The sequence below is a fragment of the Neofelis nebulosa genome, chromosome 17 (genome assembly GCF_028018385.1).
Source record: "Neofelis nebulosa isolate mNeoNeb1 chromosome 17, mNeoNeb1.pri, whole genome shotgun sequence".
In the NCBI taxonomy this organism is placed as follows: Eukaryota; Metazoa; Chordata; class Mammalia; order Carnivora; family Felidae; genus Neofelis; species Neofelis nebulosa.
In genome coordinates, this window is record NC_080798.1 from 11,361,758 (window position 1) to 11,389,330 (window position 27,573).

General features: G+C 54.0%; 3 protein-coding genes and 1 long non-coding RNA gene across 6 annotated transcripts in view; 2 read left to right on the forward strand and 2 right to left on the reverse strand.

Annotated features, from left to right (window-relative positions):
* Window positions 1–664: 664 nt before the first annotated feature.
* QPCTL (glutaminyl-peptide cyclotransferase like) lies at window positions 665–9,880 on the reverse strand. Its single transcript, XM_058706670.1, has 7 exons — window positions 9,420–9,880; window positions 8,801–8,944; window positions 7,758–8,039; window positions 6,043–6,195; window positions 5,857–5,956; window positions 5,239–5,355; window positions 665–1,409 (listed from the first exon to the last, which is right to left on the reverse strand). The coding sequence occupies exons 1-7, from the start codon at window positions 9,693–9,695 to the stop codon at window positions 1,264–1,266; spliced, it is 1,218 nt and encodes a 405-aa protein (XP_058562653.1). The 5' UTR covers window positions 9,696–9,880; the 3' UTR covers window positions 665–1,263.
* Window positions 9,881–10,292: 412 nt separating this feature from the next.
* Window positions 10,293–16,960, forward strand: SNRPD2 (small nuclear ribonucleoprotein D2 polypeptide). The gene is made up of 3 exons (XM_058706671.1): window positions 10,293–10,441; window positions 12,139–12,318; window positions 16,707–16,960. Coding segments are annotated over exons 1-3 (357 nt in total). The 5' UTR covers window positions 10,293–10,439; the 3' UTR covers window positions 16,882–16,960.
* Window positions 16,961–17,757: 797 nt separating this feature from the next.
* Window positions 17,758–27,573, reverse strand: part of GIPR (gastric inhibitory polypeptide receptor) — a 10,501-nt gene continuing 685 nt past the window's right edge. The window contains exons 1-13 of one of the 3 annotated variants that reach the window (XM_058709728.1): window positions 27,449–27,573; window positions 26,961–27,060; window positions 26,413–26,520; window positions 25,884–25,987; window positions 25,085–25,188; window positions 24,744–24,888; window positions 23,880–24,039; window positions 23,610–23,670; window positions 23,201–23,270; window positions 22,994–23,082; window positions 22,760–22,898; window positions 20,699–20,740; window positions 18,778–20,597 (exon numbers count right to left, since the gene is read on the reverse strand). The exon at window positions 27,449–27,573 is cut by the window's right edge and continues 684 nt beyond it. In XM_058709728.1, coding sequence (XP_058565711.1) covers window positions 20,382–20,597; window positions 20,699–20,740; window positions 22,760–22,898; window positions 22,994–23,082; window positions 23,201–23,270; window positions 23,610–23,670; window positions 23,880–24,039; window positions 24,744–24,888; window positions 25,085–25,188; window positions 25,884–25,987; window positions 26,413–26,520; window positions 26,961–27,060; window positions 27,449–27,523 — 1,413 coding nt within the window. In that variant the 5' untranslated portion in view covers window positions 27,524–27,573 and the 3' untranslated portion in view covers window positions 18,778–20,381. Of the gene's footprint in view, window positions 17,926–18,777; window positions 20,598–20,698; window positions 20,741–22,759; window positions 22,899–22,993; window positions 23,083–23,200; window positions 23,271–23,609; window positions 23,671–23,879; window positions 24,040–24,743; window positions 24,889–25,084; window positions 25,189–25,883; window positions 25,988–26,412; window positions 26,521–26,960; window positions 27,061–27,448 lie in introns of those variants that run through there. The other 2 variants (XM_058709731.1, XM_058709730.1) reach the window with 2 other exon arrangements.
* Window positions 23,277–25,761, forward strand: LOC131500462 (uncharacterized). Its single transcript, XR_009256305.1, has 2 exons — window positions 23,277–23,626; window positions 24,980–25,761. It is a non-coding gene; the product is annotated as an uncharacterized LOC131500462 (long non-coding RNA).

Here is a 27,573-nt window from a genome sequence, read left to right on the forward strand (position 1 = left end):
TCTCCAGCCCCGAGCTGGCTCGGAAGGCCAGTGCTCACCCTCACTACATAACTGCCTGCCGGGACTCCATCAAAGTCACAAAACCAGCAGGCACAGAGCCCGGCACAGGACTCCCTTTCTAGGCACCCTCCATTTTATGGTTTTCTTTTGAGTAGGTTTGCTAAGCTGTCGGGAACTCACCTTAAGGACAGCGTGTCTCCCCCAGCTTTATGGGGGATGGGAAGGCTTCCTCGGGTGCTCATTGCAAAGTCCCAGCCCCTCTCTGGAGTTCTGATTCAGCAAGTTTGGGTGGTTGTGTGTGTGTGGGGGGGGGGGGGGGAACGGGGGGAGCCTGGGATTCTGAATTTTTTAATAAGCGCTCCAGTTGAGCCTGAATATTAGGTAGGGTTGGGAAATACGTCCTCAACTGGAGTTGCAGTGACCCCCACCTTCTCACACTCCCACACCCACAACAGAAAGACAAAGGATGGTTTGGTAGACCTGGTGGGCAGTGAATCAAGGTCCGTCTTATTCCCTCCACGGACACACTCAAACTTGTCAAAACCGAGTGTTTCCCAATGTGACTTCTGAGGTACCCTAGTTCCACGAGCCTTGCAATAAAGGGGCTCCACGCTGAAATAGTTTGGGGGAAACAACACTGCATTCTGTCTTACTCTTGGAAATGTCACATTGTGCAATGAAGAAACTCCTTTAATGTCTCATCCCGCGTCTCTGATCCCCCTTTCTCATGCAACACCTAGTCATGCTAATTCTGCCGAATATGTTCCCCAGAAACACTGGTTTATTGCCCTTGGGTCTGGCAGACTCGAGTCCCCAAATATCGGCTTCCGTCTCCTCTGTTCCTGTTTACAAGCACGTCCCCTGTGGACCCCCCATGGCAATCCACTGACATCATAAGAACATAAGCCACGGAGGATTCATTTGGTGGGGCGGTGCTGCTGGTCCAGATGCCTGGCCAAGGTCTGCTGACTCCAACCAAACAGCATTTGGTGCCTGTGAACCTTCAAACCAAGTGCTTCAGGACAGGGTCCGAGCTCTCATGCCTTTGGCTCTCGCCCCCACAGTGGCCTTGTCTCTTCCGTGTCTTTGAAGAGTGACAGCTTGAGACCATCAAAGGAAAGAGGATCTTCCGGTCATATTATTCCGGTCGGCATAAATAGAGCTGAAGAAAGGATCAGGCAGCCTGGCTTGAGTTCTGTTGGCTCCGGGTGCCCTTGGGACGTCCTAGCTGGACACTTCTCCTTCAGAGTCCGCCAAGGGGGGCTAGAGCCCCAGATACTCAGCCAGGAACACGGCGAGGATGCGGCTCAGGTTGTGCACCGTGGGGGGGTGCAGGTTGGCCTCCGAGTCGCCAGGCGTGTGCCAGACAGAGGGGAAGGGCATGGAGATGAGGTGGAGTACTGGGACCCCTGTAGGAGAGAGGGGAGGCTTGGTCAGGCCGACAGCTGACCCAGGAGCCCAGACCCAGGCCCGAGCAAAGTTGTCTCACCCCCACCCAGAAGATACTGAGTCCTGGCCCTTGAAGAACTCTGAATGACGATCTTATGCACGTGAGGGCAACGTGTTCGTTGAAAAAACACATCTGGTGTATCTACTGTTCTCAGACACACGTTAGAGAAACTGAATAGTTAATGGATTATGCAAAGACCAGACGAAGGGAAAGAGGCCTTTGAGTTTCCTTACCAGGTAGACTATTAGGCTGTTTTTCTGTTCTTTATTTATAGCTCGTACCTTTAAAAAAAAAAAATTTGTTTAAAGCAATCTCTAGGCACGCCTGGGTGGCTCAGTCGGTTAAGCATCTGACTTCGGCTCGGGTCACAATCTTGAGGTTCGTGGGTTTGAGCCCCACATCGGGCTCTGTGCTGATGGCTCAGAGCCTGGAGCCTGCTTTGGATTCTGTGTCTCTCTCTTTCTCTGCCCCTCCCTCGCTCACGTTTTGTCTCTGTCTCTCTCTCAAAAATAAATACATATTAAAAAAAAAAAGTTTAAGGCAATCTCTAACACCCAGTGTGGGGCTCCAACTCACAACCCCAAGATCAAGAGTCAGATGCTCTATCTACTGAGCTAGTCAGGTACCCTTAGCTTGTACTTTTATCACACATGTTCTATTCTAGGCCCTACACTGAGGCCCTACACATCCCCACACACCATTTTATCCCTGCAATAATCCTTTAGAGTAATCCTATATTTACCCCTATTTCATAGACGAGGACACCCAGGCACAGAGGCAGGCACAGTGATTTGCCTAAGCTCCCGCCTCTAGTAAACCTGCACAGCAGTAACTGGAACCCAGGACACCTGTCTCCTAAGTCTGTTTTCCTAATCCCTGCACTGCGATGAGTTCCTGTCCTCAGAGCACTTTCTTCTGTGTTTGTCCATATCTGTCAATATCCAATATCCTCTGTGTTTGTCAATATCTGTCCCCCCCCCACACACTAGACAGGACCCAGGCAGATTATTGTCCATCACTGTATCCCTGACACCTGGCCCAGTACTGCAATGGGAAATAGTCACTGAATGAATCAATAAAGAAGGCTCTGGAGGGGCACCTGCGTGGCTCAGTCGGTTAAGGGTCTGACTCTTGGTTTTGGCTCAGGTTTGTGAGTTTGAGCCCCGCATCAGGCTCTGTGCTAACAGTGTGGATTCTCTCTCTCCCTCTCTCTCTGCCCCTCCCATGCTCATGCTCTCTCTCTCTCTCCAAAAGTAAATAAGTAAACTTAAAAAAAAAAAATCATTAAAACGGACTTCAAGCTGTATTACAAAGCTGGAATCATCAAAACAGTATAATACTAGCACAAAAACAGACACTCAGATCAATGGGACAGAATAGAGAACCCAGAAATGGACCCACAAATGTATGGCCAACTAATCTTTGACAAAGCAGGAAAGAATATCCAATGGAATAAAGACAGTCTCTTTAGCAATGGTGCTGGGAAAACTGGACGGCGACATGCAGAAGAATGAACCTGGACCACTTTCTTACACCAGACACAAAAATAAACTCAAAATGGATGAAAGACCTAAATGTAAGACAGGAAGCCATCAAAATCCTTGAGGAGAAAGCAGGCAAAACCCTCCTTGACCTTGGCCGCAGCAACTTCTTATTCAACACGTCTCTGGAGGCAAGGAAAACGAAAGCAAAAATGAACTATTGGGACCTCATCAAAATAAAAAGCTTCTGCACAGCGAAGGAAACAATCAGCAAAACTAAAAGGCAACTGACGGAATGGGAGAAGATATTTGCAAATGGCATGTCAGATAAAGAACTCATCAAACTCAACACCCAAAAAACCAAATAATCCAGTGAAGAAATGGGCAAAAGACATGAATAGACACTTCTCCAAGGAAGACATCCAGATGGCCAACCGACACATGAAAAGATGCTCAACATCACTCATCGTCAGGGAAAGACAAGTCAAAACCACAATGAGATACCACCTCGCACCTGTCACAATGGCTAACATTAACAACTCAGGCAACAACGGATGTTGGCGAAGATGCGGAGAAAGAGGATCTCTTTTGCATTGTTGGTGGGAAGGCAAACTGGTGCAGCCACTCTGGAAAACAGGATGGAGGTTCCTCAAAAAACTAAAAATAGAACTACCCTACGACCCAGCAATTGCACTACTAGGCATTTATCCAAGGGATACATAGAGGTGTGCTGTTTCGAAGGGACACATGCACGCCAATGTCTATAGCAGCACTATCCACAATAGCCAAAGTATGGAAAGAGCCCAAATGTCCATCGACGGATGAATGGATAAAGAAGATGTGGTATATAGATACAATGGAGTATTACTCGGCAATCAAAAAGAATGAAATCTTGCCATTTGCAACTACGTGGATGGAACTGGAGGGTATCCTGCTAAGCGAAATTAGTCAGAGAAAGACAAATATCATATGACTTCACTCATATGAGGACTTCAAGATATAAAACAGATGAACATAAGGGAAGGGAAACAAAAATAATCTAAAAACAGGAAAGGGGACAAAACATAAGAGACTCTTAAATATGGACAACAAACAGGGTTACTGGAGGGGTGTGGGAGGCAGGATGGGCTAAATGGGGAAGGGGCATTAAGGAATCTACTCCTGAAATCATTGTTGCACTATATGATAACCAACTCGAATGTAAATTAAAAAAATAAATAAATAAAATAAAAATGAAAAAAAAATAAATAAAAGGTGCCCTAGAATCAGAAAAAAAAAAAAAAGATTTAAAAAAAAGGCACTGTAGGGGCGCTTGGGTGGCTCAGTCGGTTAAGCGGCCGACTTCGGCTCAGGTCATGATCTCGCGGTCCGTGAGTTCGAGCCCCGCGTCGGGCCCTGTGCTGACAGCTCAGAGCCTGGAGCCTGTTTCGGATTCTGTGTCTCCCTCTCTCTGACCCTCCCCCGTTCATGCTCTGTCTCTCTCTGTCTCAAAAATAAATAAACGTTAAAAAAAAAAAAAGGCACTGTAAGGAATGTATATTTGTTCAATGAGTAAATTATAGAGCAAAAATTTAAGAAGCAGTTGTTAATACTCACTATATGCCAAACACTGCATACGAAGGCATTCTATATACCTACTCTTGTTCAATCCTCCCTACCCTGTGAGTATGAATATACACATACAGGTGTGTTTGTATGTATCTGTCTCTTCGTTTTCTAGAAGAAACATAGGCAAGAGGCTCAGAGAGCCTGGGTAATCTGCCTCGGGTCAACCCATGGTAAGCGGCAGAACCCAAGCCTGTCCAGTTCTAAAAACCTAGGTTCTGAACCCCTCTAGCAGATGTCTTCAGCCCTGGCTGTGCCTCAGGGTCATCTGGGAGTCTTGCAGAAATAATTCAGAGACCCGAGACTGTGGTTCAGTAGGCCAGAAATGAATGCAGCTGGGCATTTCTCGAAGTTCCTTGGGTGATTCTGCTGGGCTGTCAGGGCCTGGAAAGACAGGCCTGGGCTGGAATCCACAATCACTGAGGCACCAACAAGAGTAGCTAACATTTTCTTGAACGCTTATTATGTGCCATCACCATGTAAGCAGCGTCTTTACATGGATTAGCTCAGTCGGTTCCCTCCACAGTCTGAGACAGGGGTTGCTAGTGACCCCATTTCACAGATGAGAAAGTCGAGGCACGAAGATGTTAAACAACTTGCCACCAGTCCCCAGCCCTGGGAGTGGGCCAGGGCCAGGCCCCATGTGTGCTTTCCTTGGACCCCCGCCCCTCCCCAACCCTCCCTCCTCCCTACAGCACCTACCTCTGCGGAGGAAGGGGATGTGGTCATCTTCCACAGAGCCAGGGGGCTCCCCGGGCTGGAAGTACATCACCTCCTGGGGATGGGACTGCAGCAGGTTCAAGCGGTGCAGACGCTTCTCTGGAGGTGGTGGCGTTAGAGAGTAAGAGCCAGCCCCTCAGGGGAAGAGGTTCTGCTCACAAGTCAGAGCAGGGCAGGAGGCCTGGGCAAAGCACTGATCATCCCGACAAGAATGTAGTTACCCCTTCCTGAAGGCTCACTGTGTACCCGGTCTATTTATTCCCTCTGAGCCTCAGAGGTAGGTACCCCTCCTATTGTCAGTTTTGTGCCCATTTTACAGATAGGAAATTGAGGCTCAGAGAGATGAAGCCACTTGCCCAGGTTCACACAGCCTGTAAGAGGCAGAACCAGAATTCGAACCTGGGGCTATTTGACCCCAGAGCCCCTGTTTGTAGTCACTGCACTTGATTGCTGTGGGATCTTTGTGTGTTTCTGCCCTCGTGCCTTAGAGGCTAGGGAGGTAGAGGGCAGGCTGGATGACCCCTTAGAGACAGGTGCCTGACTCGGCTGGCCGTCCCTCCCACATCCCAGGCTGGCGCCTGCCTCGGCCTACATCCTTACCTATGCTCCTCAGCCGATGGAACCAGCGGGCCGTGTGAGGAAAGTGACTGTAGAAGTTTGGATTGGGGGCGCCCAGGAGATCAAGAAGCATGAAGAGCTCCTAGAGAGAGAGGCCAGGTGGGATGTGGCCAACCTTGCACGGCCCTCTCCCTCCCTCGCCGGAACCCAGTGGGGCCCTGGTCTTACGATAGCCTGGATCCTGGTGGGGCCTGGGCTGTGGGGTGCAGACTCCATGAGCTGGGCCAGGTGCCGGGAGCCATAAAGGGAGTCCTTGGGTCCCCACTCCTTCAGTGCCTCCTCGCCATCCAAAAAGAGCAGCTGCAGAGTCACCGGGGCTTCCTGTGGGAGCTGGTGGTCAGGGCCTGGTCCCATCCACATTTCCTGCCCTCTTGCACAGCTGAGCAGGGAAAACTAGGTCTCCTCCCTCATAGAAGGTGGTGGCCGGAAGTACAGACTCTGAGCCAGACTGCCTGGGTTCAAATCCTGGCTCGGCCACTTCGTACCTGAGCAGTTATGGGTAAGTGACTTCTCACAGCATCAGATGTCAAAATGGGGTTAATAACAAGTCTCATCACACAGTAGGATTCAAATTCGGGTCCTGGTGTAGTGTCTGGCATATAGTAACTAAAAAGGGTCAGCTCTGATTGTTAGTGTTATTTCTTAGGCTCATTTAGCAAAAGAGACCCACACACGAGTAAGTGTACAAACAGTGAAATACACTTGGGACAAATGCTTCCAAGAATTACAGGGTTCTCGGGGCACCTGGGTGGCTCGGGCGGACTTCGGCTCAGGTCATGATCTCACGGTTCGTGGGTTCGAGCCCCGCGTCAGGCTCTGCACTGACAGCTCGGAGCCTGGAGCCTGCTTCGGATTCTGTGTCTCCCTCTCTCTTGCCCTTCCCCTGCTCACACTCTATCTCTCTCTCAAAAATAAATAAACATTAAAAAAAGAAGAAGAACTATAGGGTTCTAAAAGAGCATAGGAAGGGAGTCGGGGATAAACTAGCCTGGGAAGCACATTGGGTCTCCTGGGAAGAGACATTTGCACCGAGATGAGTGGGAGCTGGCCTGGCAGAATGGAGCAGAGGGAAGAGTGTCCCCAGGCAAGGAAGCAACATGGATGAGGGCTGAGGCCAGAGCCAGAGAGCTTGGTGGAAAGGCCCGGGGGGATTAGCAAGGGCCTTGTTACAAGGCTCTTGGGCCTTGTTACAAGGGGTTGAGCCAAGGAAGGGGTCTGAGCAGGGGAGGAGCATGAGGAGATTTGTGGTTTCATTCATTTATTCATCCCACACATTTCCACTGACATCCTAATTTATGCCGGGTAATCATCTGGGCGCAGGGAATACAGCAGAAAACCAAGGCAGCCAAATCCCTGCCCGTATGGAGCTTATTCTAGTTGGGGAGACAGACAGACAAAGCGCCATAAAGCCTGGGATGGTGACGGGGGGCTCTTTCAGGGTGGTTGGGAAACCATCTCAGAGGGGGTGACACTGGAGGACACTTGGAGGAAAGGCAGGAGCCAGCCGGGAAGGTGTCTGTGAAAAGCACATTCTAGGCAGAGCAAAGAGCAAGTGCAAATGCCCTCAGATGGGAGGGACTCTGGGAACTCTCCAGAATCTGAGGAACAGGGAGGAGGTGGGTGGCTAGAGCACAGTGAGGAGGGACAGGGGTGAGAGATGGGAATGGAGAGGTAACAGGGCACACCTCATGGGCCTCTGTAAGGACTCTGGCTCAGGCTTGCAATGAGGTGGGAGCCCTGGGGAGGGTTTCGGGCAGAGGAGGGACAGGATCTGACATTCAGGGGGTGAAAAGATCCCCGTGGCTATGTGTGTGGAGTGGAAGCAGGAAGACACGTCCGGGCAGGGGAGGCTGGTGGCTTGGACCGGGCCCCCCACTCCTCACCTGCTCCTTGGCTCTACTCAACTCCCTGTCCAGGGCCTGGGCCAGCTCCAGCAGCAGGGCGCAAGGCACGGCCGAATCCGTGGCCCCCACAAAGGGAGCCGACCCAGATGGGAAGAGCTTGGAGTCGTAATGGCAGGCAAGGGTGAGGTGACGGGCAGCCCCTGGGTCCAGCGTGGCCACCACGTTGCCAAAGTCCAGTGGCCCCAGGGGTGTCGAGGCCGTGAAGGGGTCCAGTTCCACATGCCAGCCTGCCGTCAGGGTCCGTAGGGTAGTCTCCAGGAACTAGTGGCAGGAGAGAGGTGGGAGGGTGGGTGGGGACTGGGGAGGAGGTCGGGAGAAGGGCCATGTGACCTGAGCCATGCAGAGCGCTTGGGCTGACTCATGATCCCCACTTCTGTTTAAGTCATTCCCTTGACACACTTTTGCTAAGTCCCTACTGAGTGTGTGTAGTGACCCTGCCTCTTCAAGACTAATCCCAGCTCACTCTTCAATAGCACTCACTGCGTGCCACGCCTCATTCTAGGAGCCTTATGGGGATAGGACTGTCGATGGCTCGCTCCATTTCATAGATGAGGAAACTAAGGCACAGAGAGGTTAAGAAACTAGTCCCAAGGTCACACTCCAAGTGGCTGAGGTCGGATATGAACTCGAGGAGTAGGGATTCAAACGACTCTGGATGCCCCAAAGGGAGGCAATACAAAGATGTTGTTGTGCCAGCTCTGGAGCCAACCTGAAACTTGGTATATCATTTATTAGCTGGGCAAAATGCTTAACTGCTCTGGGCCTCAGTTTCCCCATTTGCATAGTGAGGATCACATTGTTACGCACCTCATGAAACAGTTGTCTAGCACATAGTAAGCTTTGGGGAGCAGTACAGAAGGCAGTACAGCCTGGTGGTTACTAAAGTGGGACTCTAGATTCAGATTATCCCCAGTCAGTGCCCCAGCTCTGCGTCTCAGTTGCTCGAGGGATCTTGGGCAGAATGCCTAGTTCTTATTCCCTGGCAGGCTGCCAGGTCAGGGCTTGGAGGCGGGGCCCCTTACCTTTCTGACTTGGAGATTGCCGGGGCTGCCCGGGGTCCGCACAACCAGCAGGGGGCGCAGGTAAGTGTTCCAGAGACGGTGTGGGTCCAGTTGCCCCACCACCCTCCGCAGCCGGGCTTCAGGGAGGCTTCCGATCAACCGGCCCTTGGGAGGGGGGTAAGATAGGGAAGAGAAGTGCAGAGCATGAGAACAACCCCCATACCGACCCTACCCCGGAGGCCGCCTCCCCTAAGAACCCCGGTTCTTCCTAATTCGGGCCTCCAGCATCGGAGGTTTCCAGGATAAATCCTAGATAGACTCAGAAAAGGTCCCTCTAAATCCATCAGGTTGCCCACCCCAATCCTGATTGGGAAATCGAGGCCGAGAGAGGGGAAAGGACTCTTCCAAATGGCTGACTTTCGGATTGGAACCCAGAACTCCCAGTCTTACTACTTCCAGACTCTTCCTCTGAGGGAGAACCACCTATTACAGAACAAGCCCGATAGCAACGGGCATGCGCTCTATTGACGGAGACCGCAGCACCTGCGGCTACCGCCGTACGATACAGACACGTCCACCTTGAGACCTCAGGGAAGCGCAGGCGGGGTTAAGGGGTACCCGTGTCCCTGCCCAGCCTCACCCGCAGCTCCCGGCCCCGCGGCAGCTCCTCAGTCTGGCGGTGCCAGCCGCTCCAGATGGTGTAGAACGCCGAGGCCACGGCCAGGGACAGCAGAAGCAGAGGCAAGAAGTGCGCCCGCGGTAGCAGGCGGCGCTTGGGCGGTGAGGGTGGCTCCAAGAGGCCACGTTCCCCCAGCCGTAGCCGGGGCCGCCCGCGGCCCCCGGAAGGCATGGCAGCTTCGCCCTGAAACCGGTCCGGGACCGCGGATAGTTTAGGCCCAGCCAAATCCCACCCCATGGAATCACCGGACCAATGAACAAGAAGAGCGACTACACCATCCCACCCTTTCTCTACGGGTAAAGCCAATGCGGACTCTCGTTCTGAGAGCACGCCTTCCTGTCTCCCTAGGGCTTTGGGGGTTGGTCCCCTGAGGGTTGCACAACCCAAAAGGGAGCGCGGAAGGCATAGGCTCCACCTCAGCGGAAGAAGGGAAACCAATGAGAAATGTTTGATCATGGAAAACATTCGACCTAGGCGCAGGTCCACGCCCCTCGTGTATGAAGGCAAAGGATTGGTTACTCGGAGTCGGAAAGCTCAATAGACCCGAAAAGGACCTTCCCTAATGGAAAAGGGGCGGTGTCCATCCCTGAAGCGAGGAGCCGATTGGCTTCGCGGAGGCCGCGCCCCCGGAGGCAAGGCCGGCGGGCATTTGGAACAGCGTGTCCTTTCCCTCCTTCAGCTTGTGCCACTCTACAGCTAAGTGATTTGAGTCGGACCCGTTTTTTCTCTCCATTCTCGTGAATATCTGCCCCGTACGGTCCTAAAAGACCTGGAACCACTACGCGAGGCTTCTACTCCACCTCCGCGCAGGCCTGGCGCGGATCGCTATGGCAACAGGCCACGCCCCCACCTGGTTGAGATTGCGCAGGCGCCAACGGAAGTGGACCACGGGAAACGGAAGTCCCTTCTGTAGCTCTAGTTTCAGAGGCGGGAGCAACGCGGACGAGACGGCGCTGACCTGAGAGCCCAGCCGCTACCACCATGTGAGGCCGGGCTAGGCTTTGGCGGCGGGAGTGGGGTTGAGGGCGTAAATGTGGCCGCTAATCAGTGATGGGCAGAGGCGGGACGGAAGCAGATTTTAGGGGTAAAGTACGCACTTTTCCACCGATGAGATTGAGGGCGGGCGTGGGGCCCTTGATGGATCCCAAGTTCGGGAGAGAAGGCAGCTTTGTCAGATAATAGGCTAGGAGCTTTCCCAGAGAATTAATCTTATTGAAATGGATTTTAAGGGGAAGAGCCTGCGAAAGGGGAGTGCGGAGTTTTAGAAATAACGGTTTGAGGCATGGGACTTAGGCGGACAACTGGAGCTGGAAACGGTTGGCTTTTCACCTATGTCGCGACTTTTCCGACTAACGAGTCGCCGTAATGATTTCGCTTGTTTATTTATTCATTCTTCAGTTCTTGAGTGCTCATGTATCAGACACTGCTTTAGACACGTGGGATAGATATATCAGTGAGTAGCACTCCCCACCCCGCAAGGGGGGAAAACCTGCTGCGGCTTATGGGGTGGGCAGAGGCAGGCAATATATACACTGATAATAAACATGTAAAGCATATGGCATGTTAGGTGACCAGAGCTGTGAGTAAAGAAACAATAGAGCAGGGTAAAAAGAATGGGGAATGCCAGTTTTGAGAGAGATTAACTTAATAATAAGTGCAGAAGGACACATTGAGAGGGCAACACTTGAGCAAAGACCTGAAGACAGAACCACAGAGATAACCTGGGGAGGTATCCAGGCTGACGGAAAACAAATGGAGAGGCCAAAGGTGAAAGTTTGCCTAATACCTTAAAGGACCACCTAGGAGGCCCCTGGTTGGAACCAGAGGTATGGGGGGAGATGCAGGACATTGTAAAAAAAAAAAAAAAAAAGTTGGATTTTACTTTTTACAGAGATGGGAGCCATGGGAGGGTTTTGAAGAGTACGATGATATAACTTAGGTTTTGGTACAACATCCGGGACTACTCTGGAGAACAGACTGTCCGGGCGCATGGGTGGAAGCAGAGAGACAAGTAAGGCTGTGAGGAGCGAGATGGCGGAGGTTTAGGCCATGGTTAGAAATGGTGACACTCTCGGGGCGCCTGGGTGGCGCAGTCGGTTAAGCGTCCGACTTCAGCCAGGTCACGATCTCGCGGTCCGTGAGTTCGAGCCCCGCGTCAGGCTCTGGGCTGATGGCTCGGAGCCTGGAGCCTGTTTCCGATTCTGTGTCTCCCTCTCTCTCTGCCCCTCCCCTGTTTATGCTCTGTCTCTCTCTGTCCCAAAAATAAATAAAAAACGTTGAAAAAAAAATTAAAAAAAAGTTTAAAAAAAAAAAAGAAATGGTGACACTCTGGATGTATTTTAGAAGCAGATGGCGGGGTTTGCCGACAGATTGAACGGCGGATGTGAGAGAGAAGAGTCAAGTTGATACCAGAGTTTTTGCTCAAGGAACTAGAAGGATGGAGACAGGGAAGTCTCTGGATAAAGTGGGGGCGGTTGGGAGATCTGGAGCTCAACCGAGGATGCGTAAGGTTGGAAATGTCTATTAAGCATCTGAGCTGCGACGCCAAGCGAGAGGGGCTGAGCAGGAGGGTGGGCGTGTTAGGGGGAAGGTCGAGGAGACGCTGAGCGCAAGGCCATGTGACCACCCATGCTCCAGCTCTGGGCCCTCTCACCTACCGCTTCCGTACTTGCCCACTCAGGAGCCTCCTCAACAAGCCCAAGAGTGAGATGACCCCCGAGGAGCTGCAGAAGCGGGAGGAGGAAGAGTTTAACACGGGTCCGCTCTCTGTGCTCACGCAGTCGGTCAAGAACAACACCCAAGTGCTCATCAACTGCCGCAACAACAAGAAGCTCCTGGGCCGTGTGAAGGCCTTCGATAGGTGAGTGCCTGCCTCTTGGAAGGTGTTCCGTCCAGGCCTGCGGAGGCGGCCCCAGCTCCAGTATGAGGAGCCCACACACAAGGTTTTCAGAGTCCTGGGGCATAAGCCTCTTCAGACCTCGAGGTGTGCAGTACAGTAGTTAATGAGCATGTCTTCCTGGGTTTGCGTCCCAGCTCTGCCTCTCAGCAGCCGCGACACCTTCGGCAACTAACTTTTCTCTCTTCCGTACAGTGGCAGTAATTCTGGTGGTTGCAAAGATTCCGTGACTTAATACACGCGGCATCTAATCAAGTCATTAGAAGTATAGCATCTGGTGGGGCGCCTGGGTGGCTCAGTCAGTTGAGCCTCCGACTTCGGCTCAGGTCATGATCTCACGGTTTGTGAGTTCGAGCTCCGAGTCGGGCTCTGTGCTGACAGCTCAGAGCCCGGAGCCTGCTTCTAATACTGTGTTTCCGGCACCCACTTGTGCCCTGTCTCTGTCTCTCTCTCCCTCTCAAAAATAAATACACATTTAAAAAAAAATTAGGGGCGCCTGGGTGGCTCAGTCGGTTGAGCGTCCGACTTCAGCTCAGGTCACGATCTCGCGGTCCGTGAGTTCGAGCCCCGCGTCGGGCTCTGGGCTGATGGCTCAGAGCCTGAAGCCTGCTTCCGATTCTGTGTCTCCCTCTCTCTCTGCCCCTCCCCCGCTCATGCTCTGTCTCTGTCTCAAAAATAAATAAAACGTTAAAAAAATAATAATAAATAAATAAATAAATAAAATTAAATTAAAAGAAGGACAGCATCTGGCACATAGGAAGCTCTTAATCAGTGTTTGCAGCTATAACATAGAATGTCTAACATCAAGTACCCATGCTTGGGACTTTTTTAGGCTCCAGAGACACAGCAGTGACTAAAGCAAAGTACGGGATAGCTCCTGTACTCAGAGAGCTTGTGCTGTAGGTAGGGAAGCCGACAGGAAGCCCATGAATAAGGTGTCATGAGAAAAGTAAAGCCAGGTGAGAGTATGGAATGCTGGGAAGGGGGTGCCATCCTAGACGGTGACGTGAGAGGCCCCATAGGAAGAGGCAGCAGTGAACACCTGAATCAAATAAAGGAACAAGCTAGGATCTGAGAGTTTCAGCCAGAGGGAACAGCAACTGATTTTTTCCTCTCGGAGCCTCAGTTTCTTCTCCAGGAGATTGAGACCGAGACTGAGACCAGGAAGTGCCGAGCCCAAGGAGGCAGGTGGACCTGGCCTTGAACACAGGCTCTGCCACTTCTATTTTTTTTTTTTTTTTTAATTTTTTATTTTTTTTTCAACATTTTTAATTTATTTTTGGGACAGAGAGAGACAGAGCATGAACGGGGGAGGGGCAGAGAGAGGGAGACACAGAATCAGAAACAGGCTCCAGGCTCCGAGCCATCAGCCCAGAGCCTGACGCGGGGCTCAAACTCACAGACCGCGAGATCGTGACCTGGCTGAAGTCGGACGCTTAACCGACTGCGCCACCCAGGCGCCCCCAGGCTCTGCCACTTCTAAAATGTCATCCCACTGTGCGCAGTGTCCTGCTCTGGAAGCCGGAGATGACACTCGTGTTTACCTCCTGGGGGTAAGCTGCAGTGAGGATTGCTGGGTAAGTGCTCAGAAGAGGCCGGGGCGCTTGATAAGCGCTCAGTAGGTGGTGGTTCGTTTTCTATGTAGGATATATATTTTATTATATATGTTTTTTTATGTATGATATAGATGAGCCTCCCACCCTAGTATGTATCCTCCCACATTTGACTCACACACACACCCGGGGGCTCCTTCGTGGTGTTTGCCGACAGCTTTATTGAGGTCTCATTGGCATGTCGTCGCTATTGTGAATTTAGTTGTTTTTAAGATAGAATCTTCCACGTGCTCTTCTGCGTCTTGTTTTTCACACATATCCGCGGTCTGAGAACATCACTGCAGGTCAGCGAAGGCATTCTTTTTTTTTTTTTTTTTAATGTTTATTTATTTTTGAGAGAGAGAGAGAGTGTGAGCAGGGGAGCAGCAGAGAGAGAGGGAGACAAAGAATCGGAAGGCTGTCTTCCCCAGGAAGCCCTCCATGGCAAATTCCTCAGGTCTCCTTACGAGTTCTCATGCAGACAGACAGAGGAGGGTGCTTTTTCTTTCTTTCTTTATTTTTTTTTTAATTTTTTTTTAACATTTATTTATTTTTGAGACAGAGAGAGACAGAGCATGAACAGGGGGAGGGTCAGAGAGAGAGGGAGACACAGAATCGGAAGCAGGCTCCAGGCTCTGAGCCATCAGCCCAGAGCCCGACGCGGGGCTCAAACTCACGGACCGCGAGATCGTGACCTGAGCTGAAGTCGGACGCTCAACCGACTGAGCCACCCAGGCGCCCCTAGCTTTTTCTTTATTTTTAAATCACTGCTGGAGCACCTGGGTGGCTCAGTCGGTTAAGCCTCTGACTCTTGATTTCTGCTCAGGTCATGATCTCGCGGTCCGTGGGATCGAGCCCCATGTCGGGCTGTGCGCTGACAATGCGGAGCCTGCTTGGGATTCTCTCTCTGTCTTTCTCTCTCTCTGCCCCTCTGGCATGCCCTCCCCTTCAAAAAAAATAAACAAACTTTAAAAAATAAATCCGTGCCAATGGCCTACCACGCAGTTTTAGACCTCGGCTTTTTCACTTAACGGTATCTCAGGAATGTTTCCATATTGGTACGCTACTTTTTTTTTTTTTTTTTCAAGTGCTAATGTGTTCACATCATTCCAAAAACAGTAATAGCACTCCAGTGGCAAGTTTCCATCCAGCTTGTCCCCAGTCCACCTAGGTCACCTTACTGCTCCCAGTCTCTGAGCGTCTTCCAGGATTCTGCATTGTGCAAGCCAAGCGGGTGGTATATATGCTTCTCCTACCCTCTTTCTTCCCTTCAGAAGATCACTTTCCATGCACACTTGGCCTTTTTCACTCAGCAGTCCCTCCTGGATATCACTCCATAGCGAGGCACAGAGTTTCTCTGCTCTTCTTCTTTTTTTTTTTTTTTTAAATTAATTAACGTTTATTTATTTTTGAGAGAGAGAGAGCGAGTGCGTGCAAGCAGGGGAGGGGCAGTGAGAGAGGGAGACACAGAATCCAGAGCAGGCTCCAGGCTCCAAGCTGTCAGCACAGAGCCTGACGCGGGGCTCAAACTCATGGACCGAGAGATCGTGACCTGAACCGAAGTCGGACTCTCAAGCAACTGAGCCACCCAGGCGCCCCTTTAATTTTTTTTTTTTTTTTAATGTTTATTTTTGAGAGAGAGAGGAGACAGAGTATGAGCAGGGGAGCGGCAGAGACAGAGGGAGACACAGAATCGGAAGCAGGCTCCGGGCCCCGAGGTGTCAGCACAGAGCCCGACGTGGGGCTCGAACTCACGAACCGTGAGATCATGACCCGAGCCGTGGTGGGCCGCTTACCCCACTGAGCCACCCAGGCGCCCCTGCTTCCCCACTCTTCTTAACGATTTTCTTTTCTTGTTAGCACTTGGTCACATTTCCTCATATCCTTCTATCCCTTCACCCGGCTTGAATTGTTCTTCTTAGCAGTTAACATAACCTGAGAGCACATCTGGTTCCTTTGTTTACTCGCTTGGCATCCTTCTGTCCTCACTGGGACGCAGGCCCCGTCAGGGCGGGGATATCCTGTTTCATTCACTGCCCTGTTCATGGCAAGTGTTTGTTGGGGGAGCTAATCCAAACCGTCCTCAGCCGTGTCCCCCTGGCACCCTGAGCAGGACTACAGTGGAAGCATCATGTACACCATAGGCCCCTGCGGCCTCTGTTTCTCTAAAGAGAAGCAGCATCCCTGCTGGTGCCTTTAGACGCACTTGGAGTTCAGAAGAAACACAGGCAGACCCATTTTGCTTGCCTTTATCCTGGGCCAGTCCCTTACCATAAGTCTTGACAAGAATAAGAATACTGTATTGATTTTTTTTTTTTTAATTATTTATAGAAAGAGAGAGGGGAGGGGCAGAGAGAGAGAGAGAGAAAGAATATCCCAAGCAGGCTCCACGTTCAGCACAGAGCCCGATGCGGGACTTGATCCCCTGACCCCGGGGATCATGACATGAGCCGAAATCAAGAGGAGGGCGCTGAACTGACTGAGCCACCACCCAGGAGCCCTCTGTATTGATTCATTTCATCGAGACGCCGTACGAGGGAGGTGTTGCAAATGGCTCCATTTTAGAGAGGAGGACACTGAGGCACGGAGGGGTGAAGTTTATTGCCCAAGCCTCAACCTGAGGACTTGTAGAGGTGGCCTGGGAGCCCCAGCGGTCCTGGCCCCGGGCCCGCACCTTCTCCCATGCTGTGCTGCCGGAAGAGGGTGGGCGGAAGACTCCCACCTCACTCCTGGTGCCTCCCCACCCCCTGCCCCCACCAGGCACTGCAACATGGTGCTGGAGAATGTGAAGGAGATGTGGACCGAGGTCCCCAAGAGCGGCAAGGGCAAGAAGAAGTCCAAGCCAGTCAACAAGGACCGCTACATCTCCAAGATGTTCCTGCGCGGGGACTCCGTCATCGTGGTCCTGCGGAACCCGCTCATCGCCGGCAAGTAGGGGCCTCGTCCCCGCTGTCATCCTGCGAAGACCTGCCCTCTGTAATGGGAATAATAAAGTCCTGTGTTTTTCTTAGTGACATCTGTCTGTTCCCAGAGCCTTGTGAGCGAGGCAGACTCGGGAGGGAGGCAGCTGGGTGTGGGGCCGGGCGCTGGAATCGGGACCTCTCTGAGCAGGTGAAGAGGTCCCGTCTCTGCCCCTTCCAGGCCTCACTTTTCCTGTCTGTGAAACGAATAGGTTGGATACAGAGAGCTCGTTTTTCTGTCTTTATCTTTTCTGCTGCTTCTTGTCACCGCATCTGGCTCTTCGCTTCCTCTACCCCTCTCTCAGTAAGTTGGGGTCTAACTCAGGATTTCTTTCAGTCTTTTTTTCCATTTGTTCAGTCAGGAAACAGTCCCCCAAGTGCCTCCCCTGTGCCAGGCCTGTGTTGCCATGCTGGGGACCCAGCAGTACCCAGGAGAGCCCCGACCTGCCCTCCCCGAGAGGAGAAGGTACCGTTGTAGCAGTCAATACCCAAATATTGATAGCGACAGCAGCTGACAACTGCCAAACTGTTAGGGTGCCAGGCCCCGGCCCCTGTGCCGCTCAGCCTTCCTGTCCGCCGCTGTGAGCAGGCGCTGTTCATTCTGGCCTCCGTTTCCAGAGGAGGGAACTGAGAGGTACAGAGAGGTGAGCACTTCCCCGGAGGCACCCAGCCGGGAAGCTGTCATTCAAACCCACCCTGCTCCAGAGCCTGGGGCTCAACCCTGAGCTCTGCTGCCCTTGAATTACAACTTAATTGCCCTCGGGTGAAATTTTCTGACAAACGTAGGGGTAGGGCGCAGGGCAGGGCGTAGGGCGATAGAGGTGGGAAGGCAGGGTGGGAGGCTCATCCCTGTCTTGGGGTGATGCGCACACGTTGTGCTCTCCCCCACCCTTGTCTCTGTTCTGTCTCTGCCTGTGTCTTTCACTCCGTTCTCCAGATGGGGCCAAACGCTCGGTCGGTCAGGAGTCGGCAGGCCTCGGGTCAGGATGAGGACAAAATGAGATGTCTGATGCCCTGAGCTGTGGAAGGCACATCCTGAGTTATTCCAGGCGTCCATTAGTGACAGCGAGGGACCCCGTAACAGGAGAAGGCGTGACACAAAGCGACAGCTGTAAGGTTATAGAGGTGCACGTTTACTGAGTGGTCCACATCTAATTGGAACACTCGTCTGGTGAGTAGATACTAGAGCCATCCCATTTTATAGATGAGACAGCTGAGGCCCAGAGAGGGTAAGTGACTTGCCCAGGGTCACTCAGGAAATGATGGAGCCACGTTATCTAACGTGGGAGCAGTGGTGCTGCTGCAGGAGATACTCCTCCCAGCGCCCCCCACCCCCCGCCCCCTCTCCACCCCTGCAAGGATTTGATTCTTGTGCAGCAGCTGGGAAAGCACAGGCTCTGGAATCCCAGTCCTGGCTTCAGATCCCTGCCCTGCCTCCCCCTTCTTGGTGACTTCTCCCCAGGAAGTGGGAAGTTGTTTCCCTGCCTCGAGGGCTGGCAGCAAAGGCTCCTGCCTCAGGCACCCTGCTTGGCATCAGTCTGAATTTCCTCACCCCTTCACCCGCCCCTGCCCAAATGGTTTCTAATCACCCCTTCCTTCATTGGGTGAAAGCGAAAGCAGAGACTGCAGGAAAAGCGTGCCCCCTGCACCAGGGAGTATCCTAAGAGTAACTCGCCGGAGTCTCGGGCAACCGTAGATTGTAGGTGCCATCATTGTACCCGCTTTCCAGAAGTAGAAGCTGAGGCACAGAGAGGCTGGGAATTTTTCCCAAGTCATACGGCTAGAAAGTACCCAAACTAAGTTTGAACCAGGCTGGTTTCTGCAGTCTTGCCATTCTGACGCCATTGTTCAGAGAAGCAGCCCTCAGAAAATGTTTGGCACACACACGCAATTTTAATTGTACACACGGCAGAGAGTTGCGTATCGGGAGATCACAGAACATTCCCAGTAGGAGTTTCTCCTAGGCATGGGGGACGGTGGCAGCATAGCGTCTGTGTTCTCGTGGCAGCACGTGGCTGAAGAGCAGTGCTACCCTCCAGAAGTTACCCGGCCACACAGCCAGCCTCATTTCTCATGCTTTATTTACAAGGTCCCTGCTTCAGAGCACCCCCCAACGCCCACGAGGGGGTCCCAGCGGGACCACATGCTTGAAGGACTCCGGCAGCAACGGGGCACATCTGTCCAGGGGGCTGCGGACCCCAAGGCAAACACCCAGCTACTAACTGAATCTAAGCGCAGATGTGAGCCAGGGGCGGATTTAGGAGTGAGAGTCTAGTGTGGGTACAGGTGGTCCGGACACAGGCTGTCGGCTTCCCCCTAATTCTCCCAGTTCCCAGGGGCCGCCCAGGAGGGTGGGGATGTGCGTCCGCACCCCCAGCCGACAGTGGTCCTGGGTTCGGCTCCGAGGCCTGCCTTTAATGGCCCATATTTAGCCTACAGGCCAGGTCCCTTCTGGCCCAGCATTCTACCCCCGTTTGTATTTCTATCTCCCCTCCTGTGAGCCCCAGGTCCTTTTTCCCAGCCTGACGTGACCAAAAGGCACTCTTGATTCTCCCCACCCTGAACTCCCCATCTCCCTATCTCTTTCCTCTCCACCATCCAAAACTTAGGAGTCTTCCTGGACTTCCGGCTGCACGTCCTGCGTGCCACACATTACCAAGTCCTCAGTTCTGCCTTTAAAATAGCGCCGGAGTCTGACCACTTCACCCCCCTCTGCAGTGGCCACTCCTGCCCCTAATAATCGGTTCCCTCACATGGCGGACAGAGGATCTGCTTAAAACATTAGCCCATCAGGGGTGCCTGGGTGGCTCAGTCGGTTAAGCATCCGACTCTTGATTTCGGCTCAGGTCACGATCTCATGGTTCTTGGGATCCCCTGCGTGGGGCTCAACGCTGATAGCGAGGACCCTGCTTGGGATTCTTTCTCTCTCTCTCTCTCTCTCTCTCACTCTTTCAAAACAAACATTAAAAAAAAAAAAAAATTAGCCCATGAGACACTCCTGCTAGGAATCTTCAATGCCCCTGGAAGAAAACTCCAGATCTTGCCCACTTCTCTCTCCCCATCGGTTGGGCGCTGACTCATCTCACTCCAGCCACGCAGGCCACCTGTCCCCCAAGCTCTTTCCTGCCTCGAGGCCTTTGCAGATGCTGTTGCTTCTGCCTAGAATTTTCTTCCCAAAGTGGTCTCCTTCACCTCTTGCAGGTATGGCCTAAGTGTCACCTCAGAGACAGAGATCCTCCTGGCTCACCTTAGGCTCCCTTTTCATTTTTCTTCATGGGCCATTCCACAATGAATGTGTCACTTGATGTTCTTTCTGTCTTTGCTGTTTCCCCCACTCATTGGTGAGCTGCAACAGGGACCTTTTCTTCTGTTTCCCCCCTCCCACCCCCACCCCAATTTCCCCAGTGCCCTGCACACTGGACCTGGTACACAGCAGGCGCTCAATAAATACGTGCTAACTCGAATGGACCGCTGCCTAGCAGTGACTTTCCAAGCCCCGGCTGGCCTCATTCCCAGGCCCTGGGAGGGTCCCCAAGGACGGGGTCCGGTCAGTGGCGACCGGGCGGGGGCCTGAGCCCGACGGCGGGGTCGGCGGGGTCCTGGAGGCGCGCTCCGGTGGCTGGCGCCGCTCCTCACCGAGGCTGTGGCGCAGGCGACAGCGATGCCAGCAGCGGCGGATCTCCGCCTGCACCTGCAGCGGAACGTCGCTCAGAGGCGGCCCCGGGCGCGCCGTTCCCTGCGCGGCCACCAGAGGGCGCGGGCGGCGAGCCGGGGCTGTCCCTCCCTCCCTACCTCCTTGTTGATAAAGCAGTAGACCACGCCGACGAGGAAGCCCTGCCGGAAGGAGGCGCGGGGGTCAATCGAGAGTGGGGGCCGGATGGCAGATACCCCCTCAAGGGCTCGGACCCTTAGCAGGTCCCAAACCACCTCGGCTGCCGCCACCCTGGTCCTAGACTATTTCAGTCACTTTCTCCCAGCCCCGGAACGCCTTCCGCCCTCTCCTGTTTGCTGAACGATCAGGTTGAGAACAGGGGGACCGCCGCCTAGATAGGATACCCTGCTTGGCCACTTTCCGACCCACTTAGGCCAGTACTTAACCCCTCTGTGCCTCAGTTTCTCCATCTGGAAAGTGGGGGTAATTATAATAGAGTGGTGATTGTGAGAACTGAGGTAACAAATATGCAAGAAGCTCTGGTTCCTGGCCCCTCGTGTTGAAATATATTATGTGTTGTTAATAAATTAGTTTTACTTGACACTTATCTATTTCTATAAATATATACATTCTACATATAAACTTAAGATCCAAACTATGCATAACTACGAATAAATTACTTGATAAACTAACAAATCAATCATTTGTTATTAAGATATTATAAATCTCATTAATTTCCATGATCCCATTAAACTCTAATTCTGGAGCGCCTGGGCGGCTCAGTCGGTTAAGCATCTGACTTCAACTCAGGTCATGATCTCACAGTTTGAGTTCGAGCCCTGCTGTGAGCACAGAGCCCGCTTTGGAACCTCTGTCTCCCTCTCTCTCTCTGTCTGCCCTTCCCCCACTAGCTCTCTCACTCTCTCCTAAAAAAAAAAAAAAAAAAAAAATTAAAAAAGATTTTTTTAAGGGGCGCCTGGGTGGCTCAGTCAGTTGGGCACCTGACTTCGGCTCAGGTCATGATCTCGCAGTTTGTGAGTTCCAGCCCCGCTATGGATGGACTCCGTGCTGACAGCTCGGAGCTCAGAGCCTGCTTCGGGTTCTGTGTCCCTCTTTCTCTGCCCCTCCCCCCTGGCACGCGCTCTCCGAAATAAACATTAAAAACTTTTTATTCTAAATAAATAAATAATTTTTTAAAATAAACTCTAACTCTGATCACATCCCTCTCCGCTGGCTCCCGACCCACTCAAGGAAAAGCCAAAGTACTCACTGCCCGGGTACCTCGCCTCTCTGGGCTATCTCCCCCTTGCTTCCTCTGGCTCCCACCGCTTCAGGCATGTTGGCCTTCTTCCATCATGAAAGGTACTCTCGCCCACGTCAGGGGTCTTGCACTTCATGTTTCTCTTCCTGGAACATCTTCCCCAAATATCTGCCTGGCTCGTTCCCTCGCCTCCAACGTATGTCTTCTCAGCGAGGCCTTCCCTGGCCCCCTGTCTATAACCCCATATATTGTCTGCCCCTCTATTTCCCTCAGGGCACGTCTCCCCATCCGACATTCGGTAGATTTTTCTCCTATGGCATGTTTAGCATCTGTCTCTCCCACTAGAGGGTAGGAACCACTCGGTTCCTGGCCGTATCCCCATAGTAAGCCTGGAAGATGGCTTGGGACCCGGTAAGCGTTCAATAGGTTTTGGTGAATTGAATGAAGGAACGGCCTTGTGAGGTGAGATTCGTATTGTTCCCACTTAGAGATGAGAAAACTGAGGCCCAACAAGGAAAAGCAGATGGCTACTGGGGCAGAACAAGTGCAGGCAGGGTTGGCCCTAAATTCTGGAGTGAGTGCCTCCTTACATTTTGAGCCCCAGGCACCTCATCTAACCCCCACCCTAGCTCAGACTCTAGGTGAAGGCCATGGAGGTGGGAAGCCCTGGGAGCCCCTGTGCGGCTGCAAAGCCCTCCATCTTCCCCAGGAGGCAGTAGTGCTAAGCCACCTGGTCTACTGTCCCCATCCCGGCTGCCTCCCCAGCTCAGGACAGAGCTAGCTCAGTACCCTGCACAGAATGGAGGAACGTGTTCATGTGTCCACACTGCATTCAGTGGCTGCATCGGTGGACGATTGTAGCGCCCCCCCCCCACACCGCCCCTTCTGGGGAGGAGGGCCCCAGGCCAAAGGGTGTACCCCCTGTACCCCGCCTTAGCACCTGGAACGAGCTGAGGAAGATCTCAAAGCCGAGCTTGGCGAAGCGCAGGGCACCCCGGGCCTGTTCCTCTGTCACGGGAGCAAACACCACCTCGTGGACGCCCAGCAGGGGCACCAGCGTCAGCGTGGAGCGAGCCAGCCTGTTGGCGGAGGGTGGCAGTGGTCCCGCAGCCCCAGGTCCTCCTCCGTCTCGCGCCCCGCCCCTTTCCCTCCGTCCCCGGCCACCCTGCCTCACCTCAGCCGGTAGTCCGGGCAGCGCATCTGTCGCGTCCTCAGTTTGGACACGAGGATGCCAAGGATGCGAATAAAGATGAGAAAATTAATCTGCAGGGAGAGACAGAGGCTGAGCCAGCCGCATCCCGTCCCGGGGGACAGGAGGCGCCCAGTTTCCCAGAGTGGGGAATTCCAGAGGGTGGCCCGGAGGAGGCAGGGTCGGCCTTACCGCGATAGTCACGAGGATAGGGGTGCGTATGATCCACCAAATGGCCTTGACTTCGTTCCGCTCCCAGCACCTGGTGGGAGAGGGAGTAGAGCTAAGAGAAAACCCCAGGACCCTCGGGATCACGCACACCCTTTCGCCAGCTCCGCCCACTTTCCTTAACGCCACACCCACGTTCCTTTAAAGCCCCGCCCTCTACGATCCAGGCCCCGCCCTTATTCCGCCTCCCCCCCCCGCCCCCGTTCCAGCACACAACCTTTCCTAGCTCCCCGTTCCTTTAGATCCCACCAAGCCCCTTTCCCTCCGAGCCCCGACGTGCCATCCGAACCTCCCCGCGTTTCCATCACAACCCGCCCGCATCCCTCAAAGCTCCGCCCACCTCCCAGGCCCCACCCCAGACCCCAAGACTCACTGCGTGTTCTCGTACAGGTACCTGACGATCACCCAGGGAATGACGAAAAGCGCGGGGGCCCCTGTGCAGACCCCGACCCCCGCCCCCCACCCCGCCGCAGCCGTCAGCGCGCGCACGGGCCCCGCCAGGCCCAAGACCCGCGGAATTTCCCCCGCCGGGGTGGGGAGGCAAAAACCCAGAGAGGGGAGGAGACCCCCTGAGGTAGACCAGCGGGGTAATCGGGAGAGTGGAGACGCGCTGGGCTGGGCAGGGGACAGGGTCGGGGCTCACCCCAGCCGAGGAACACGTAGCAGCGGAAGTGGCCCCCCTCGGGACCTCCCACAAGCACCAGGAGACTGTGTAGGTAGACCCCCTCCACCAGCAGCCACGTGTAGTTGGCGCCCACGCAGTACTGGGTCACGATCTGGGCCGTGCGGCAGGCAGCTAGGGCCTAGGGAGTGGCCAGACCGGGGGAGGGGGCAGTCAAGGCCTCCAGGGGGGCCCCAAGCCTTCCTCCTCCATCTCCCGCCATCAAGCATTCACCTCCCTCTCTGCACCGCCAGCGGATGGAGCCCGTGGTCGATTTCCCTCATCTGCTCTCTTCCCCTGTGCGAGCTATGCCACGCTTAACCTCTTTGACACTTGGTATCACCCATCTTGCTTATCAGAGTCCCTCCCCAATCCTCCCTCCCCCAAATATGGCCTCTCGCACCCCACCTCCTAGAAATTGAACTTAACTACTTGCCCTATCCAAAGGTTTCTCCCATCCCATCCTCCTGGTCCCACCAGCACATGGGCTCTCCCACCCCATGGCTTCTTAACAAGTGGTATGGCCCATCTCGCGACCACAAAGTTTTTCTCACCCGGGCCCCCAGACCCTTAGCCTCTCCCACCTTTGTCTCTCAGTAACAAATTGGTGTGTTACCGAATCCCGCCCCACCCCACCCCCGCACCCCCCGCTCGCCCAGTTAATTTCTCCCATCCTGCCACGCCCCGCCTCCAGCAAGGGGACTCTCCTTGGTGGACAAGTCCCGGGAGGGGTGAGATAATGAGAGAAAGGGAATGGAAAAGTCCCATACAGGAGGTGAGGGGGCCATCGATGGAGGACGCTGAGGAGGCAGAACCCCAGTTTGAGAAGAGCGGGACGACGCTCACCGGTTTCCACAGGACAGGGGCTTGATCCCCAGGGTAGGGGCCAGGAGGAGGTAGCAAACGGTCTCGAGTGAGGATGGCCGCCGCCCGCAGCATGAAAGACGTGAACAGGTTGATGTGGATGTAGTTTCGAGTGCAGCGCAACCGCCTAGGGGAGATGGGAGGCAGGCTGGGGACCCCTGGAGACCTGTCCGTGGCCCCAGAGAACCCCTTAAGTCACCTCCCAGCCCTTCCCACAGAACCGCTTGCTGGATGCCTGTTGGTCGTGGAGCCTGACCACCCCATCTTACTGGGCAAATTGAGGCCCAGCGTCTGCCGCTGCCGCTCAGGGCTGGAGGTCCCACCTGAAGAAACTCAAGATGAGCAGGGCCAGCAGCAGTGTGGCCAGGGACACGGAGTAGCCCACGGTGTACATGACCTGCAGCCGCTCCAAAATCAGCCGTTGATCCTAAGCCGGGGTGGGGGTGGGGTGCAGGAGGACAGGGGGACACAGGGACAGAGTTCAGTGCTTCCCCCAGGGCCAGAAAGGGGCCCTGCTTTTTGTTCCCGCCCAGCTTCCCAATTTTCCCTTGGGGATCCATCTACCCTCTTTGGGTGGGGCTGACTCCGCCCCTCAGTCCAGGGCTGAGCACGTGACCAGCCAGCCAATCAGAGCATTCTATGTAACCCCCTGCACACACAGACACACCCTTACACAGTGTGCCCGGCGGACGCGACTCACAACAGGCCAATAAGTGTCAGTCCTGGGACATTTCGTTAGAGCTATGGAGAGCAAAATGCAGTCTCCCCACCGTCTTGCTTGGTTGGTGGGATGTGAGCCTGGTGTTCGTTAATGGGGACCACACTTTTCACCCCACGGAAAAGATGAGACCAGCACAGAGAAAAACAAAGTCATGGTGTAGTGAGAGACAGAGAGATTTCCAACAACAGCATTTGAACGCCTAGATCCAGCTGTGCCTGAAACTGTGGCCTAATGCTTTTCAATCACAGAAGCCAATATACATTTCTCTTTCTTTCTCCATCGTGCAAGTTTAAGTTGGGTTTCTATCTTCAACAGTACAAGGGGTTTCAGGCTCTACCCGAGACAGCTGTCTTTTCATCTCTCCCTGCACATCCTAACCTGAATCCCTCACCGCTCCTTACCTGAAAGGCTCCATTCTTCTCTGGGTCCTCACACTGAGAATGGTCCCTCCAAGGTCCCCATTGGCCATCACTGCCACAATGGCGGAGGACAAAGCCTGTAGCCACTGTCAAAAACAAAGGAGGGGGTCAGAGGCACAGAGAAAGAGAGAGAGAAACAAAGACAAGAGTACTATTATCAACCCCATTTTACAGATGAGGAAGTTGAGGCATAAAGAGGTTAAATAAATTGCTGTAGGCCACATAGCTGGTTAGGAGAGGCAGATCAAGACGCCCAAAGACAGACTCAGGAAAAGGAAAAGGAAAAGGAAAAGGAAAAGGAAAAGGAAAAGGAAAAGGAAAAGGAAAGAAAATAAGAACCCAGGGGCTCTCAGAGAGATACAGAGACAGAGCTTGGTCAGGCAGAAGGAGACACCCAGCCGGACAGAAAGGAGCAGGAGATCAAGCGTAGGCGAGATTTGGGTGAGCGGTGTCTGGGGCAGGGTTAGGATCTATTTTTGTCGGGGGGTGCGGGGTCCAGGGGGCACCTCACCGTGGCTGTGCCAGGGCAGGTACCAGGGGCAGGACGCACGGGCGGTGGCGTTGGGTGCAGCGTAGTCCCAGCAGACGTACATATCGAAGGACCCGTTACAGGCGAGGCCTGGGGTGGGCGTGGGGGCCAGGCGTCGGGTGGACCGGCTGGACCCAGCGCAAGGCTTCTCCGCCTTCCACGAACAAGCTCTGCCCTACCCACGCCCACCCGGAGCGGTCTGCCACGTCCCCTCCCACCAGGCCCCAGGCCCCGCCCCTTCGCGGGCCACTTTAGGCTCCACCCACCGGATTCAGCCCCGCCCCAACCCCCGCCCACTTCAAGTTGCTTCTCAGGCGGCTCCCACTCAAACGAGCTACGCCCGAGTCTCTCCAAGCACTGAGGTCTAGATGCTTCCCGCCGAGGCCAAGCATCACCCAGGCCTCTGCGACCCAGCCCACCTCGACCCCAGCCTTCCTTCAGGCCCCGCCCCCAAGTCCTAGCCCCGCCTCAAGCGCCCGCCTCTCAGCCCTGGTCCTCCCCCTGCCCTCAGTTCCCGCCTCCAGTCACACCTGCTGGGGGGTCCACGGCCTCCAGCGTCTCCTGGCACTCTCTACGGTACCGTTCCCAGCGCTGGTACAGCTCCCCCGCCGTCTGCCCCACAGAGCCTGTCTACGGAAAGAGAGGAGGGAGGACCCCCCCCCCACGACCGACCCCCCCTCCCAGGCAGCGCGGTTCGTGTGGGCCAAAAACACCCTGCGGGGACCTGAAGAGGCTGCCCTGTTTTGTCCGGGAGTCTTGGGTGGCTTAGAAACCTCTTCTAAGTCTTCGGGGGTGCCTAGACCGGGAAGTTGGGGGTGGGGTGGGGGCAGGGCTGAAAACCGCCAGGAAAACTAGGGGAAAGAGTGGCTGGAAATCATCAGGGGAATTTGAGGGGGAAACAACTTGAATCTGGACAGGCGGGGCAGCCTTAAAACTCTCTCTGCAGTGGGGGAAGACTTAAAACCGTCCCCAGACCGCCCTCCCAGGCTTGAACTCCTGTGGCTCCTCGGGTCCTCACCTCCGCCCTCCGGAGCAGCGGCCCCCACGACCAGAGTAGCGGTAGAAGCAGGTGCCAAGGCGGACCGTTCAGCATCGTGAGGACGGTGGGGCATGGGGGGAGAGGGGGACCAAGGGTCTGATCAC

What these genes read in the sequence shown, in the direction of transcription:
- QPCTL (XM_058706670.1), bottom strand. Translation starts at nt 9,695, where the DNA reads ATGGGGTGGGATTTGGCTGGGCCTAAACTATCCGCGGTCCCGGACCGG. An exon ending in TGAGTAGAGCCAAGGAGCAG is followed by an intron (nt 6,196 to 7,757) that starts GTGAGGAGTGGG and finishes CAGCTCCCACAG; the next exon opens with GAAGCCCCGGTGACTCTGCA. An exon ending in CCACCAGGATCCAGGCTATC is followed by an intron (nt 5,957 to 6,042) that starts GTAAGACCAGGG and finishes CTCTCTCTCTAG; the next exon opens with GAGCTCTTCATGCTTCTTGA.
- SNRPD2 (XM_058706671.1), top strand. An exon ending in CGTGTGAAGGCCTTCGATAG is followed by an intron (nt 12,319 to 16,706) that starts GTGAGTGCCTGC and finishes TGCCCCCACCAG; the next exon opens with GCACTGCAACATGGTGCTGG.